Source organism: Mobula hypostoma, chromosome 15 (genome assembly GCF_963921235.1).
Source record: "Mobula hypostoma chromosome 15, sMobHyp1.1, whole genome shotgun sequence".
NCBI lineage: Eukaryota > Metazoa > Chordata > Chondrichthyes > Myliobatiformes > Myliobatidae > Mobula > Mobula hypostoma.
Window position 1 is genome coordinate 10,315,462 of NC_086111.1, and position 16,854 is coordinate 10,332,315.

A 16,854-nucleotide genomic window follows, 5' to 3' on the forward strand; every position below is an offset into this window, starting at 1 on the left:
TCTGGAAAACGCACCTCATGCTCCTCATCAGCCTACTGTCCTCCCCTCCATGCAATACAACACTCACCAATTATCAGCAACCTCCCCTCCATGCAATACAGCGCTTACCATCAGCCTCCTGTCCTCCCCTCCATGCAATACAACACTCACCAATTATCAACAGCCTCCCCTATCTCATGTCAAAAACTGAGAATGGACTCAACCAAATAAATATGCTCCTACTGCACATTGCCATACCGGGCTGAGAGACCTCTAATGAGATTGCTAACAGGGCTACTCGGTCACTGCCCATCACTGCGAACACTAGGAGACACTGCGAGTGCGGCACTAAGTTTTAAAAAAAAACACTTTTTTATCATGATCTTTTGTGGAGCCCCGGTTGAGAAACCCTGTTTTAGATGCTCATTATACCTCAACTCATCACAAATCGAGTAACAGAACTGTGTGTAGCTATTCTTTATGTCATCCAAATGCAAATGGAGAAAGAAGAGGTAGAGGAAAAAGTGCAGCTTTTGATTGAGTCATTCATTATGAGAGTTATGAATGGCAGCAGTTACTTTCATCCCCTCTTTCAAATGAGGGCTATTCAGGATGTGGCAGAGGAACTGTAAGGCTAAGAAAAAGCTTTAATTTGTGCTCTACCAACCTGCCTGTGTTGGATGATATCAGTGGAGTTTCATGTTTATTGCAGCCAGTTTTATTAAATTAGTCCATAACAGAACTAAAAAAGTGGGAAAGTACTGATTACAATTTGCACACAGTAGTATACCAAAAAAAAATTAGTATTATTGCTGGGGTGTGTTCCTAGCTATTTCCAAAGATGCACTGCTCTATCATTCTGGACTATGTGATCAAAAGCATGCATGTAAGTGAATTTGGTGTCTTTTCCAGGGGTAGTTACCAAAGGAATTAAACTTGTGAAAATTGCTATGGGTGTGATCAGAGTTGGTGGATGTAGCAAGGCTCCAATGACAATATCTGGAGTTCTCAAGGATATGGTTGAGCAGCTTGAGATAGAGGGGATAACATGACATCCAACATATGTTAAATCTTAAAGATTAAATTATGAGGAAAGATTATGTTGCTTAAAATAGACCAGAGTGAATTGTGATAGGATTATCTGTTTAAGCAGTGACAAAAATTGTTTACTTCTACCTCCGGTTTCAGAACTATATTTAGACACTGGAAATTGCCCTTTCTAAACATCCTTGAACATTTGTGAACAGCAGAAACAGATTTTGGAGACTAACAGGGAGAAACGTGTAGTAACAATCCAATGGCATTCTGAGATTCTCATCTTCATAAACTTTAGCACATCAGACTTGTGTCTATTGGGTTATTCACAAATTTCTATTCAGCTGCCAGTCCTGTGGACCCAGTTTAGCAAAACTTCAAATCTGAAATTATATTACTCATGTTTAAGTTAGTTCATGGTCTCAGCTCTCTGACTGTAACTACCTCTCTGCAAGACCCTCAGCTTTATCTATCAGCGTTCCTCCTTTAGAATCTCCATAGCCAAACTCTTAGTTGCCTTCACTAAACTTGCTCTTTTGCCTAATTGCACAAAATGCTGGAGTAACTCAGCAGACCAGGCAGCATCTACAGGGAAAAAAAGTGCAGTCAACGTTTCCGGCTGAAACCCTGGAGGAAAAAAATAGAGTAGATTTAAAAGCTGGGGGAGGGGAGAGAAACACAAGGTGATAGGTGAAACCTAGAGGGGGAGAGATAAGGTAAAGTTGATTAGTAAGAGACAAGGCCGTGGAAGAAAGAAAAGGGGGGAGGAGCACCAGAGGGGGGCAATGGGCAGGCAGAGAGATGAGGTGAGAGGAGGGAAGAGAGGATGGGAAATGATTCGGGGGGGGGGGGGGACATTACCGGAAGTTTGAGAAATCGATGTTCATGCCATCAGCTTGGAGGCTACCCAGACGGAATATAAGGTGTTGTTCCAGCACCTGAGTGTGGCCTCATCATGACGTGGAGGAGGCCATGGATGTACATATGGGAAGTGGAAATAAAATGCGTGGCCACTGGGACATGCCGCTTTTTCGGGTAGGTGTTCGGCAAAGAGGTCTTCCAATCTACGTTGGGTTTCATCGATATACAGGAGGCTACACTGGGAGCACCGGCCACAGTATATGACTCCAACAGACTCACAGGTGAAGTGTCGCCTCACCTGGAAGGACTGTTTCAGGCCCTGAATGGTAGTGAGGGAGGGGAAGGGAAAAATGTGCTTGGTGGTAGGATCCCGTTAGAGGTGTTGGAAGTTTCGGAGAATTACGTGCTGGATGCGGAGGCTAGTGGAGTAGTAGGTGAGGACAAGAGGAACTCCATCCTTGGTAGGGTGGCGGGAGGATGGGGTAAGGGCACAGGTATGTGAAATTGAAGAGATGCAGTTGAGGGCAGTGTTGACGGTGGAGGAAGGGAAGCCCCTTTCTTTGAAATAGGACATCTCCTATGTTCTAGAATGAAAAGCCTAATCCTGAGGGCAGATGCGGTGGAGGCCAACAAACAGGCAGGCATAGCTGGGGCTCATGCGAGTTCCCATGGCTACTCCTTTTGTTTGAAGGTAGTGGGAGGAGCACTTCCTTCCTTTGGTGTACTGATCTCTATCTTGCTGAGGCCCAAGGCCAAGACACCACCTTTTACACCCCCTTGAACAGGACCCCATTAAAGAACACCAGGCCATTGTCTCCCACACCATCACCAACTTTATTGACTCTGGGGACTTGCTACCCACCATCACCAACCTCATAGTTCCCCAACCCCTCATCTCCTCTTTCTACCTCGTACCCAAGATCTACAAACCCATTTGTCCAGGTAGACCCATTGTTTCAGCTCGTTCCTGCCCCACTCAACTCATACTGGCATTCTTCGACTCTGTTTTATCCCCCTCGTTCAGTCCCTTCCTACCTACATCTGTGACACTTCACATGCTCTGGATCTTTTCAATAATTTCAGGTTCCCTGGCCCCCACCATCATATTTTTTCTGTGGATGTCCAGTCCCTCTACACCTCCATCCCCCACTAGGAAGGCCTCAAAGCTCTTAAATTTTTTTTCTGGACACCAGACCTAACCAGTTTCCCTCCACCACCACTCTCCACCACTGAGCGGAACTTGTCCTCACTCTAAATAATTTCTCCTTTGGCTCCTTCCACTTTCAAACAAAAAGGGTACTTATGGGCACTTGCATGGATCCCAGCAATGCCTCCTGTTTGTTGGCTGTGTGGAACAGTCTATGTTCCAAGCCTACACTGGTGACCGTCCCACACTTTTCAACTGCATTGGTCCTGCTTCTTGCACCCATGCTGAACTCGTCGACTTCATCCACTTTGCCTCCAACTTTCACCCTGCCCTCAAATTTACCTGTCTCATTCCTGACAGCTCCCCCCGCCCTCACCGCTTTCTCAATCTCACTAGCTCTATCTCCAGACACAGTTTTTCCACTGATGTCTATTATAAACCCACGGATTCTCACAGCTACCTGGACTATACCTCTTCCCACCTGTTACTTGTTAAAAACGCCATCTCTTTCACTCAATTCCTCCACCTCCACCACATCTGCTCTCAGGATGAGGCTATTCATTCTAGAATGAAGGAAATGTACTCCTTTTTCAAAGAAAGGGGTTTGCCTTCCTCCACCATCAATGCTGCCCTCAACAGCATCTTTTCTGTCTCACACACATCTGCTCTTACCCCCATTCTCCTTCTGCCCTACCAGGGATAGGGTTCCTCTTGTCCTTACCTACCGGCTTCCACGACCAGCACATAATTCTCCGAAACTTCTGCCACCTCCAATGGGATCCCACCATCGAGCGCATCTTTCCCTCCCCCCCCCCCATGCTTTCCGCAGGGATCACTCCCTACACAACTCCCTTGTCCATTTGTCCCTCCCGGCAAGCGGAACAAGTGCTACACTTGCCCCTACACCTCCTCCCTCACTACCATCCAGGGCCCTAAACAACCCTTCGGGGTGAGGTGACACTTCACCTGTGAGTCTGTTGGGGTCAAATACTGTGTCTGGTGCTCCCGGTGTGGCCTCCTGTATATGGGTGAGACCCAACATAGATTGGGAGACCACTTTGCTGAGCACCTACGCTCTGCCAGAAGAAGTGGGATCTCCCAGTGGCCATACATTTTAATTCCACTTCCCATTCCCATTCTTTTTTTCTCTCTCGTTCTGTTGAAGGGTTACAGCCCAAAATGTCAACTGTACTTTTTTTTCCATAGATGCTGATTTCCTCCAGCATTTTGTTTGTTGCTTAGATTTCCGGCATCTGCAGATTTTCTCTTGTTCCTTTGCTTAATGTTTTATTTCAAGCTAGTACCTTCTTACATTGAAGGTGCTCTGTACTGTATGTTGATACAGGTGTGTAATTTTTTTCCCACTCTTTAAAGGAAAAACACAAGCCAGTGTGAGCTACATGATGCTTTGATGCAGAGCTCAGTAAAATATATATATATGAAAAGTGATCACTTGAGCTCTTTCTACCAGCATTGGCCTTGACATCTCCAGCTAAATTTGGGGATTATGTTCACTTGAGATGGTGTCAGGTTTTCCTGGTCACATGCAGACCCAGTATTTAATACTGGAGTCTTACGGAACATCAGTGCTTTACTGTGCTTCATAGTCTGCACAGTGCAGATTGACACAGTAGAGAAGTCTACATAACACTTAAGTTAGTTATCAAGTTTTGTTAGGAAGATAAATTTAAGGCTTGTTATTTAATCAACATGTTTTTGGTTCTCTTAGCTACTAGGGAGCTAAAGGATTTCTTTGCAAAGGCCCGCAATGGATCTATTCGTGTTATGAAGGTCATAATCAAAGATGGTGAGTTTTGTCTGTCTTGTTTTGCTGTGAAACATATTATATTTTGACCAAACATTCAACTGTAATTGAAGATGAGAGTGTGTATATAATATGGTCGAAAATATGCACAGCTGCTATATTTGTATAGATTGGTTTGTTGTATACCAAGTACAGTCAACAGACGAAGCATACTGAAGTTAAAAAAGCTGTGATATGGTGAATGCCAGTATGACACTGCCGCAAAAAGTGTCTGCTATGGGATTAGGCTGCTGAATTTGGTGCAGAATTATAGCACCTGGAATTACAATAGCCTTTGTTAGAAAAGAAATTGAAAAACTGGCAACACACACAAAATACTGGTGGAACGCAGCAGGCCAGGCTGCATCTATAGGAAGAAGTACAGTCGACGTTTCGGGCCGAGACCCTTCGTCAGGACTAACTGAAAGAAGAGATAGTAAGAGATTTGAGAGGGGGAGGGGGAGATTCAAAATGATAGGAGAAGAGAGGGGGGGAGGGATGGAGCTAAGAGCTGGAAAGTTGATTGGCAAAAGGGATACAAGGCTGGAGAAGGGAGAGGATCATGGGATGGGAGGCCTAGGGAGAAAGAAAGGGGGAGGGGAGCACCAGAGGAACATGGAGAGCAGGCAAGGAGTTATTGTGAGAGGGACAGAGAGGAAAAAAAGGGAAGAAATAATAAATAAATAAGAGATGGGGTAAGAAGGGGAGGAGGGGCATTAACGGAAGTTAGAGAAATCAATATTCATGCCATCAGGTTGGAGGCTACCCAGAAGAAATATAAGGTGTTGTTCATCCAACTTGAGTGTGGCTTCATCTTGACAGTAGAGGAGGCCATGTCTGAGAAAAATGTGACAAAAACTGTGTGAGACCATAAGACATAGGAGCAGATTAGGGCATTCAGCCCATCGTCTGCTCCAGCATTCCATCATGGCTGACCCTGGATCCCACTCAACCTCATACATCTGCCTTCTCGCCACATCCTTTGATGGAATAATGGAGCAGGCTATCAACAGACAATCTGGAAACTGTCAACTTCTGCTTTAAATATATCCACTGCAATCTGTGGCAGAGCATTCCACAGATTCACTACTCTCTGGCTAAAAAATTTCTCCTTACCTCTGTTCTAAACGGTCGCCCCTCAATTTTGAGGTTGTGCCCTCTATTTCTGGATACCCCCTATGCATAGGAAATATCCTCTCCACATCCACCTTATCTAGTCCTTTCAACATTTGTTGAGTTTCAATGTGATTACCCTGCATTCATCTAAATTCCAGTGAGTACAAGCCCAAAGCTGCCAAACGCTCTTCATGTTAACCCCTTCATTCCTGAGATCATCCTCGTGAACCTGCTCTGGACTCTCTCCAATGGACAACACATCTGTCCTGAGATATGGGGATCAAAACTGTTGACAATACTCCAAGTGCTGCCTGACTAGTGTCTTTAAAAGGCTCAGCATTATCTCCTTGCTTTTATATTCCCTTCCCCTTGAAATAAATGCCAACGTTATATTTGCCGCCTTTTCCACAGACTCTACCTGTAAATTAACCTCCTCAAGGACTCCAAAGTCCCTCTGCATCTCTGATTTTTGAACCTTCTCCCCATTTAGATAATAGTCTGCACTATTGTTCCTTTTACCAAAATGCATTATCATATATCTCCTAACACTGTATCTGCCATGTTTTTGCCCATTCTGCAATCACATTGCTTCCTCAGCACTACCTACCCCTCCACCTATCCTCATATCATTTTCAAACTTTGCCACAGAGCCATCAATTCCACTCTTTAAATCATTAACAAACAATGTGAAAAGTAGCAGTCCCATTACTGATCCCTGAGGAACACTTCTAGTCACTGGCGGCCAACCAGAAAAGGCCCTTTTATTCCCACTCGCTGGCTTCTGCCTGTCAGCCGTTCCTCTGTCCATGCCAGAATCTTTCCTGTAACACCATAGGATTTTATCTTGTTAAACAGCCTAGTGTGGCACCTTATCAAATGCCTTCTGAAAATCCAAGTAAATGACATCCACTGCCTCTCCTTTGTCCATCCTGCTTGTTACTTCCTCAAAGAACTCTTATCAGGCAAGATTTCCCTTTACAGAAACCACGCGGACTTTCAAGAAACACACATAGCTAGAGGAACTCGGTAGGCCAGTCAGCATCTATGGAAAAATGTACAGTCGACGTTTTGGGCCAAAACCCTTTTGGCAGGACTGGAGAAAAACTGCTGAGGAGTAGATTTAAAAGGTGGGGAGAGAACCACCAGATGATTGGTGAAACCTGGAGGGGAGGGATGAAGTCGAGAGCTGGGAAGTTGATTGGTGAGAAGGGGTGGGGGGATTTGGGGGCATTACTGGAAGTTTGAGAAATGGATGTTCATGCCATCAGGTTAAAGGCTACCCAAACGGAATATAAGGTGTTGTTCCACCAACCTGCGTGTGTCTTCGTCAAGACAGTGGAGGAGGCCATGGATGGACGTGTCAGAATGGGAAGTGGAATTAAAATAGGTGACCACTGGGAGATCCTGCTTGTTCTAGCGAAGGTGTAGCTGTTTGGTGAAGCGGTCTCCCAATCTACATTGGGTCTCAGCGATGTACAGGAGGCCACACTGGAAGCAATGAACACAGTAAATGACCCTATCAGACTGATAAGTGAAGTGTCACCTCACCTGGAAGGACTGTTTTGGACCTTGGATGGTAGTGAGGGAGGAGGTGTAGGGGTAGATGTAGCACTTGTTCCACTTGCCAGGAGGGACGAATGGACAAGGGAGTCATGTAGGGAGTGATCCCTGTGGAAAGCATAGGAGGGGGAAGGAAAGCTGTGCTCAGTGGTGGGATCCCATTGGAGGTGGCAGGAGTTTTGGAAAATTATGTGCTGGACGCAGAGCCTGGTAGGGTGGTAGGTGAGGTCAAGAAGAACCTTATCCCTGGTAGGGTGGTGGGAGGATGGGGTAAGAGTAGACATGTGTAAAATGGAAGAGATGTGGTTGGCGGAAGTTTTGATGGTGGAAGAAAGGAAGCCTCTTTCTTTGAAAAAGAACATCTCCTTTGTTGTACAAAAGCCTCATCCTGAGAGCAGATGCAGCAGAGACAGAGGAATTGAGAGAAGGGGATGGTGTTTTTACAAGTAGTAGAGTGGGAATGAGTGTAGTCTAGCAACACACACAAAATGCTGGTGGAACGCAGCAGATCAGGCAGCATCTATAGGAAGAGGTACAGTCGACGTTTTGGGTCTCGGCCAGCATTTGTGTGTATTGCTTGAATTTCCAGCATCTGCAGATTTCCTCGTGTTGGAGTGTAGTCTAGGTAGCTATGAGAGTCCATCGGTTTGTAATAGACTTTGACTTACTTTATCATTAGTCTCCAAGTATCTCAAAACCTCATCCTTAACAATGGACTCCAACACTTTCTCAACCACTGATGTTAGGTTAACTGGCCTATAATTTCCTTTCTTTTGTCTCCCGCCCCCCCCCCCAAAGAGTGGAGTGAAATTTGCTATTTTCCAGTTCACTGGGACCATGCCAGAATCAAGCGAATCTTGAAAGATCATGACAAGTGCATCCATTATCTCTTATCTCGTATTTCTTATCCGTTCTGCCAAAGGGTTTCGGCCAAAACATCAACTGTACTTTTTTTCCATAGGCCTGGCCTGCTGAGTTCCTCCAGCATTTTGTGTGTGTGGGTGTGTTGTTTGGATTGCCAGCATCTGCAGATTTTCTTATTTATTATCTCTTGTTGGTTGGAGAAACAAAAAAAAGCCATAGCCAAAGTAGCAAACTGGGTAACCTTGATTAAATAGATTACACTATGTAGATAAAATATATGAATTTGTAATTCCCAGTATGCTCTATTTTGTGCTTGATGTCTAAATAGTTTGCTACTAACCATTAACACTTAGCACCTCTTTCCCACCTAACCTTGATTTTCCTGGTATAAGATATAGAAGTGGAACTTTGTTTGCTTTTAGTCATGTGTGCCTGACTCTGGAGGCTGATTACTGTGACACTGGAAGATGCCTTAAACCATTTGCCAATCTAATTATCACGCGAGGTTTGTAAAGGTGATGAAGTTGAGGAAGGCACGTTCATTTAAAATGTAAATTTTACTCATCCTGTGTTCGATTATTTTGTCGTTATCAGATATTTGATATCAGAAGATGATCTAAATTGTTAATGTGGATTTGAATTAGTAGAGATGACCTTTCTGTTAATTAATACCAAGCTTGTTGCTACAATACAAGAAAAACACATTTAAAAATAGCATATGTTTTGTTGGAATTTTATTATGTATGAGCTGTATGAAGCGACTCAGGATTTTGAGGGGTCAGTACTGAACAAGCAATGATGTCAGGTGACTAGAGTGGCATGATGTGACTTGTCACCTTCCTGTAGAAAGTGTTGACAGCTGCAGGCTGTGCTTAAAATAGTGTCTGTAGCTAATGGGTTTGGCTGGACAGGACTGATGGAACAACATCATGAGGTTGTGTCAGAGAATGAAAGCATGTAGCTAGTACTGAAGTAAATATTTCCATTGCACATATGAAAAGCATGGATAACATTTCAGAGTTTCTGGGGACATATGTTTGCATGAAATGCATTTCTTTCTATTTTATTTACAATTCAGCCATTACAAGTCAAAAACATGAGATTCTGCAAATGCTAGAAATCCAGAGTAACACACACAAATGCTGGAGGAGCTCAGGCAAGCATCTATTGAGGGGAATAAAGAGTTGAAGTTTTGGGCTGAAATCCTTGAAATCATGTTTCAGACTGCACTGTTCTCTTGTACATTTTTACAAATAATAGGGTGGTTATGGAGAACGTGTTTCTTTACACTACTTAAAATAAGGAATTGCTTCATGACAGCGATGAAGTGAAATCCATTTTGTGATACATTGTGGGTCTTCGAAATTCTCTTCCTCAAAGGGCAGTGGAAGTAATGTCTTTGAATATTTTTGAAGCAGAAATGAAAACAAAAGGAGCAAAATGTTTCTGCTGGTACACAAGGACAAAAGGTTGTGGTTATAATCAGATTAGCTATGATCTAAATGTTTTACAATACAGGCTTGAGGAACTGAGTGGCCAATTTCTACTCCAAATCCATGTGTATGTTAATGTCTTCTTGATCATCATGCCTTCCAAAGTTGTGAAAAATGCTGCTGATTCTTAAATTGTCCATCATCTTACGTTTTTGCCGATCCTGGTCTTGGCATGTTCTTCTCTTTGCCCATATTATGCACCTCTAGAAACCTCCTGTTGAAGACTTTCGTGAATATCTATAAAATGTCTCAAACATTTATAAGTCTGTTAGCTGGGGCTGGTACTGTGTATCTACTGCCAGAATTTTTGAATTATTCATTCACTTTGCAAACAATACTATCATTTATTGTCCACCTTGAATTGTCTCTGAACTGAGTAGTTAGGCAAGTAATAATCACATTGCTGGTAACAAAAACAGAAGATGGTGTAAATGCTCAGCAGGCAAGCTGCATCTCAGGAGAAACAGTTAACATTTTAGACTGACCTTCCATCAGAACTGAAAAGTTCTCTCTTCACGGATGCTGTCTAATCTGTTGAATAATTACATCACTTTTATTTCTATTTTCGGATTTCTGCATTTGCATATTTTGCTTTTCAGTGTCTTTACCCTGAAGTCACAAGAGGGCTGTAAGTCCAGCACCTTTCATGGGCTGAAAGGTGTTTATAACAATCTATTTTATGGTTACTGTTCCTTAATTTAATTATTTTAGTTTTAATTCCACAGCTATGGTGGTAGGATTCAAATTTGTCTGTGGCCAGCATTATGCCACCTTACTGCCTTATCAAGATTGTATCTGGCTGTTTAATTCACTCTGATTGTTCAATATGTGCTACATTGATAGTTCATCTGATGATTTATCCATAAACTCAGAGAATCCCTTAGATCTCTCTTCCTTCATCACAATGCTAATGTTCCTTTATCACCCACTCTTGCCCATAATTTTGCTGATGGAATCGCTCTAAATTCATCAAGCTATTTCTGATCAAGCCCATCCGGTCTTCTGTATTGCCATGTCAAAATCATGCATCTTAACCCATTAGCAGGCCAATCCTATCCTTTCTGATTTGTCTAAGGTTATGGAAATGTACTGATAGTCCTGCAGTATCTGATGTTCTTGGTATCCAGCGGTGACTTGCAATTGTATTTTTTTTAAAAAAAGATTGGAGCCAGAGTAGCTGTCATCTTGCTGGAAATATTTCACCTTTCACCCTTCACCCATGGCCTCTAGTTATAGTCCCACCCAACCGCAGTGGAAAAAGCCTGCTTGCATTTACCCTCTCTACACCTCTCATAATTTTGTGTACTTTATCAAATTTTCTCTCAATCTTCTACGTTCTAGGGAATTAAGTACTAACCTATTCAATCTTTCCCGATAACTGTTGCTCAACTCTGACAAAATCCTTGTAAATTTTTTTCTGCATTCTTTCAACCTTATTGACATCTTTCCTATTCAACATTCTTTGATGTTGAACATCGCTTTTCCTTATCCTTTACCAATTTTTTTTTCACTTTCTATATGTATGTTGTCACACTTTGATAGGGTGTCATAATGAGAGTGGCATTTGCAAAGCCCTAACACTGCCAAAAGCTCTAGAGTGAATCAGAAGCAATAATTAGGGAAAATGTTAATTTACCCTTGATTGGAAAACTGTGCAGATGCAACAGAAGTGTTCCTGCCTCGCTTTGCCTAATTTAAGAATGTATTACTGGGCTTTTAATGTACGACATATGTCCTATTGGGACATCACTGGGTTGATAAGAACGATCGGCCAATTTGGGTAGACTTGGAATTGAAACCTGTGAAACAGTTTTATTTAACCTCGTTATTGGGAGCTGCTTTACCTATACAATTAGCTAAAGCTGCTAATTTAAATTTATACCCTGTGATTAAGCATTCTTTACAAACTTGGCTCCAGTTCCATAACTTTTTTAATCTTAAAAAATTTAAACCTTGTAGTTTAATTTATCGAAGTTACTTTTTTAAGCCGCCTTTGAGTCGTCTGCTGAAGGCTAGATCTGTGGCATTCAAGGCCCAGGTCTGTATCAGAATACCAGGCATGGCTTGCGGAGGGCTATTTCAAGGGCAAAGAGAATTTCGAATGAGGTTGGAGGCGACATCGGATGCAGGGTTTGCAAGACATTACATCGTACAAAGCAAAACCCAATAGCATGAATGGCAGCGATGCTTCACTACCGTTTTGAAAGGGAGAATATAACTACAGCTGTGAACATCCCTGCAGCACTTGGTGACCCTGTGTTCTCTGTCTCAGAGGCCGATGTTGGGCTGTCTCTAAAGAGGGTGAACCCTCGCAAGGCGGAAGGCCCTGACAGAGTACCTGGCAAGGCTCTGAAAACTTGTGCTAACCAGCTGGCAGGAGTATTCAAGGACATTTTCAACCTCTCACTGCTAGGGGCAGAAGTTCCCACTTGCTTCAAAAAGGCAACAATTATACCAGTGCCTAAGAAGAATAATGTGAGTAGCCTCAATGACTATCTCCTAGTAGAACTCACAGCTACAGTAATGGAATTCTTTGAGCAGTTGGTCATGACTAGACTGACCAAGGACCTGGACCCACTACAATTTTGCCTATCACCACCATAGGTCAATGGCAGACACAATCTCAATGGCTCTTCACTCAACCTTAGGCCACCGGACAATGTCAGGATGCTCTTCATCAACTATAGCTCAGCATTTAACATAAAGAAGGCAAGACAGCAGCTATACGTCATTAGGAGTTTGAAGAGATTCGGTATGTCAACAAATACACTCAGAAACTTCTATAGTTGTACCGTGGAGAGCATTCTGACAGGCTGCATTACTGTCTGGTGTGGGGGAGGGGAGGTGGGGGCGCTACTGCACAGGACCGAAAGAAGCTGCAGAGTTTTGTAAATTTAGTCAGCTCCATCTTGGGTACTAGCCTACAAAGTACCAGGACATCCTCAAGGATCGGTGCCTCAGAAAGGCAGCATCCATTATTAAAGACCTGCAACACCTAGGGCATGCCCTTTTACCATCAGCAAGGAGGTACAGAAGCCTGAAGGCATGCACTCAATGATTCAGGAACAGCTTCTTTCCCTCTGCCATCTGATTCCGAAATGGACATTGAACCCGTGAACACTACCTCGCTTTTTTAATATATATATATTATTTATGTTTTTGCATGATTTTTAATCTATACAATATACATACACTGGGGAGCGAGAATTGGAGGATCAGATTTGTATGGAGATAGCAGATATTTGTAGTAAGCACAAGTTTGTGATTGGGAGATTTTAATTTTCCACACGTAGACTGGGAAGCCCATACTGTCAAAGGGCTGGATGGTTTGGAGTTTGTAAAATGTGTGCAGGATAGTTTTTTTTGCAGCAATACGTAGAAGTACCAACTAGAGAAAGGGCAGTGTTGGATCTCCTGTTAGGGAATGAGATAGGGCAGGTGGCGGAGGTATGTGTTGGGGAGCACTTCGGGTCCAGTGATCACAATACCATTAGTTTCAATATAATTATGGAGAAGGATAGGACTGGACCCAGGTTTGAGATTTTTGATTGGAAAAAGGCTAACTTTGAGGAGATGCGAAAGGCTTTAGAAGGAGTGGATTGGGACAATTTGTTTTATAGGAAGAATGTAATAGAGAAATGGAGGTCACTTAAAGGCGAAATTTTGATTGTACAGAATCTTTATGTTCCTGTTAGGTTGAAAGGAAAGATTAAAAGTTTGGGAGAGCCATGGTTTTCAAGGGATATTGGAAACTTGGTTCGGAAAAAAAGAGATAGCTACAATAAATATAGGCAGCATGGAGTAAATGAGGTGCTCAAGGAATATAAAGAATGTAAGAAGAATCTTAAGGAATTAGAAAAGCTAAAAGAAGATACGAGGTTGCTTTGGCAAGTAAGGTGAAAATAAATCCCAAGGGTTTCTACAGTTATATTAATATCAAAAGGATAGTGAGGGATAAAATTGGTCCCTCAGAGAATCAGAGTGGACAGCTATGTGTGGAGCCAAAAGAGATGGGGGAGATTTTAAACAATTTCTTGTCTTCTGTATTCACTAAGGAGAAGGATATTGAATTGTGTAAGATAAGGGAAACAGATAGGGAAGTTATGATGATTAAAGAAGAGGAAGTACTAGTGCTTTTAAGCAATATAAAAGTGGATAAGTCTCCGGGTCCTGACAGGATATTCCCTAGGACCTTGAGGGAAGTTAGTGTGGAAATAGCAGGGGCTCTGATAGAAATATTTCAAATGTCACTAGAAATGGGGATGGTGCCGGAGGACTGGCGTATTGCTTATGTTGTTCCATTGTTTAAAAGGGGTTCTAAGAGTAAACCTAGCAATTATTGGCCTCTGAGTTTGACGTCAGTGGTGGGTAAATTGATAGAAAGTATTCTTAGAGATATTATATATAAGTATCTGGATAGACAGGGTCTGATTAGTAACAGTCAACATAGATTTGTGCGTGGACAGTCATGTTTGACAAATCTTATTGAATTTTTTGATGAGATTACTAGGAAAGTTGATGAGGGTAAAGCAGTGGATGTTGTCTATATGGATTTCAGTAAGGCCTTTGACAAGGTTCCACACAGAAGGTTAGTTAGGAAGGTTCAGTCGTTAGGTATTAATATTGAAGTAGTAAAATGGATTCAGCAGTGGCTGGATGGGAGACGCCAGAGGGTAGTGGTGGATAACTGTTTGTCAGATTGGAGATTGGTGACTAGTGGTGTGCCTCAGGGATCTGTACTGGGTCCAATGTTGTTTGCCATATACGTTAATGATCTGGATGATGGGGTGATAAATTGGATTAGTCAGTACGCAGATGATAGGTGGAGTTGTGGATAATGAAGTAGGTTTTCAAAGCTTGCAGAGAGATTTAAGCCAGTTAGAAGAGTGGGCTGAAAGATGGCAGATAGAGTTTAATGCTGACAAATGTGAGGGGCTACATTTTGGTAGGACTAATCAAAATAGGACATACATGGTAAATGGTAGGGCATTGAAGAATGCAGTAGAACAGAGGGATCTAGGAATAATGGTGCATAGTTCCCTGAAAGTGGAATCTCATGTGGATAGGGTGGTGAAGAAAGCTTTTGGTATGCTGGCCTTTATAAATCGGCATTGAATATAGGAGTTGGGATGTAATGATAAAATTGTACAAGGCATTGGTAAGGCCAAATTTAGAGTATTGTGTACAGTTCTGGTCACCGAATTATAGGAAAGATGTCAAAAAAAATAGAGAGAGTACAGAGAAGATTTACTAGAATGTTACCTGGGTTTCATCACCTAAGTTACAGAGTTGAACAAGTTGGGTCTTTATTCTTTGGAGCGTAGAAGGTTGAGGGGGGACTTGATAGAGGTATTTAAAATTATGAGGGGGATAGATAGAGTTGACGTGGATAGGCTTTTTCCATTGAGAGTGGGGAGATTCAAACAAGAGGACATGAGTTGAGAGTTAAAGGGAAAAAGTTTAGGGATAACATGAGGGGGAACTTCTTTACTCAGAGAGTGGTTGCTGTGTGGAACGAGCTTCCAGCAGAAGTGATTGAGGCAAGTTTGATATTGTCATTTAGAGTTAAATTGGATAGCTATATGGACAGGAAAGGAATTGAGGGTTATGGGCTGAGTGCAGGTCGGTGGGACTAGGTGAGAGTAAGTGTTCGGCACAGACTAGAAGGGCCGAGATGGCCTATTTCAGTGCTGTAATTGTTATATGGTTAATTGATTCATTTATTTATTACTATTATTTTTTTTCTATATTATGTATTGCATTGAACTGCTGCTGCTAAGTTAACAAATTTCACGACATATGCCAGTGATAAACCTGATTCTGGTTTGCAATTTTCTTGGTCATTCTCCGAATCTGCCTAAGTCTTTCTGCAGCCTACCTGTTTCCTCAACGCTACCTGCCCCTCCAACAATATTGGTATCATCTGCAAATTCTATTCAATCTTAAAGTACTCATATTCTTGTTGTTCTGATCATGCTTGTACCTCATACTATGTTAACTTTTAGACACTAACAAATGTGGATTTAAATTGGACTATTTACTTCAGTCTTGTTTGGCACATTACTATGCAGCTAGTTTTAAGAATGTTCACTTTATAGCTTCATGTTCTCTCCTTTTCAGATGCTGTGCTGCTATTTAAACTAACATTGAAGCAAGAATGGGCAAAAAGTTGGCTGACAGATGCAGATTTGAGTTCACAGGGAATGGCAATTTTTTTTGTATATACCAATGATTTTGACCAAAATGCAAGAACTATCATTAAGAAATAAGTTTAAGATGGTGCAAAAACATCTTAAATGAAATATCCCTGAACTGCCAGATGGACTAAAAAGCTGCAAATGGGATTCAATCTAATGTAGTGCAGAGTTATTGCATGGGAAGGCAAGCAAGTCAAGAGAATACAAAATTAATAATCGCATAAAGGAACTTGGAGAACTTGTAAAAGTTCATAGATCATTGAATGTTGATAAAATGGTCAGAAGATCATATTGGATACTTTTCATGAATGGATAAGACATTGAATAGTGATTTATTATTGATTTACAATGATGGGAAAGGTGCTGAAACTTAAACCAAAATTAGGCAATGACATGAGTGCAGTGCTGGTTGCAAAATACTATGGAGAGGCACAGGAGAAAATTTATTAGGATGTTGCCAGGGATTGAAAGTTGTAGGAATGAAGGAAGACTGACTGGATTAAGAGAGCTATTATTTTCTCTGAAGTAGTTAGCTGAAGGAAGATTTAATCGAAATGCATACATTGATGAAAAGTGGATAGGAGGAATCTAATATTCTTAGCAGCTAGGTCAATAAATAGCATAGATTTAAATTTTTTTTTATGATTTTAAAACTCAGTTATTTTGCCAGAGAGCCACAAGAAGCATGATGAGCAAAGTAAGAGCTCTTTTGCATCACTTAGTTTGTCAAACCCCAAACCTTTGTCTTATTCTGATCTCTAATTCTATTTCCTTGCTTGTATCTGTTCTGTAATATTC

General features: G+C 41.9%; 1 protein-coding gene across 4 annotated transcripts in view; it reads left to right on the top strand.

Moving 5' to 3' along the window:
- LOC134356680 (twinfilin-2) overlaps positions 1-16,854 on the top strand; it is a 169,505-nt gene that overhangs the window by 53,683 nt on the left and 98,968 nt on the right. For 3 of the 4 annotated variants that reach the window (XM_063067704.1, XM_063067703.1, XM_063067705.1), the window contains exon 2: positions 4,752-4,829. The exons of the other annotated variant lie outside the window; for it this stretch is intronic. In XM_063067704.1, the coding sequence (XP_062923774.1) occupies positions 4,752-4,829 (78 nt within the window). The remainder of the gene's footprint in view (positions 1-4,751; positions 4,830-16,854) is intronic. 4 annotated transcript variants of the gene reach the window in all.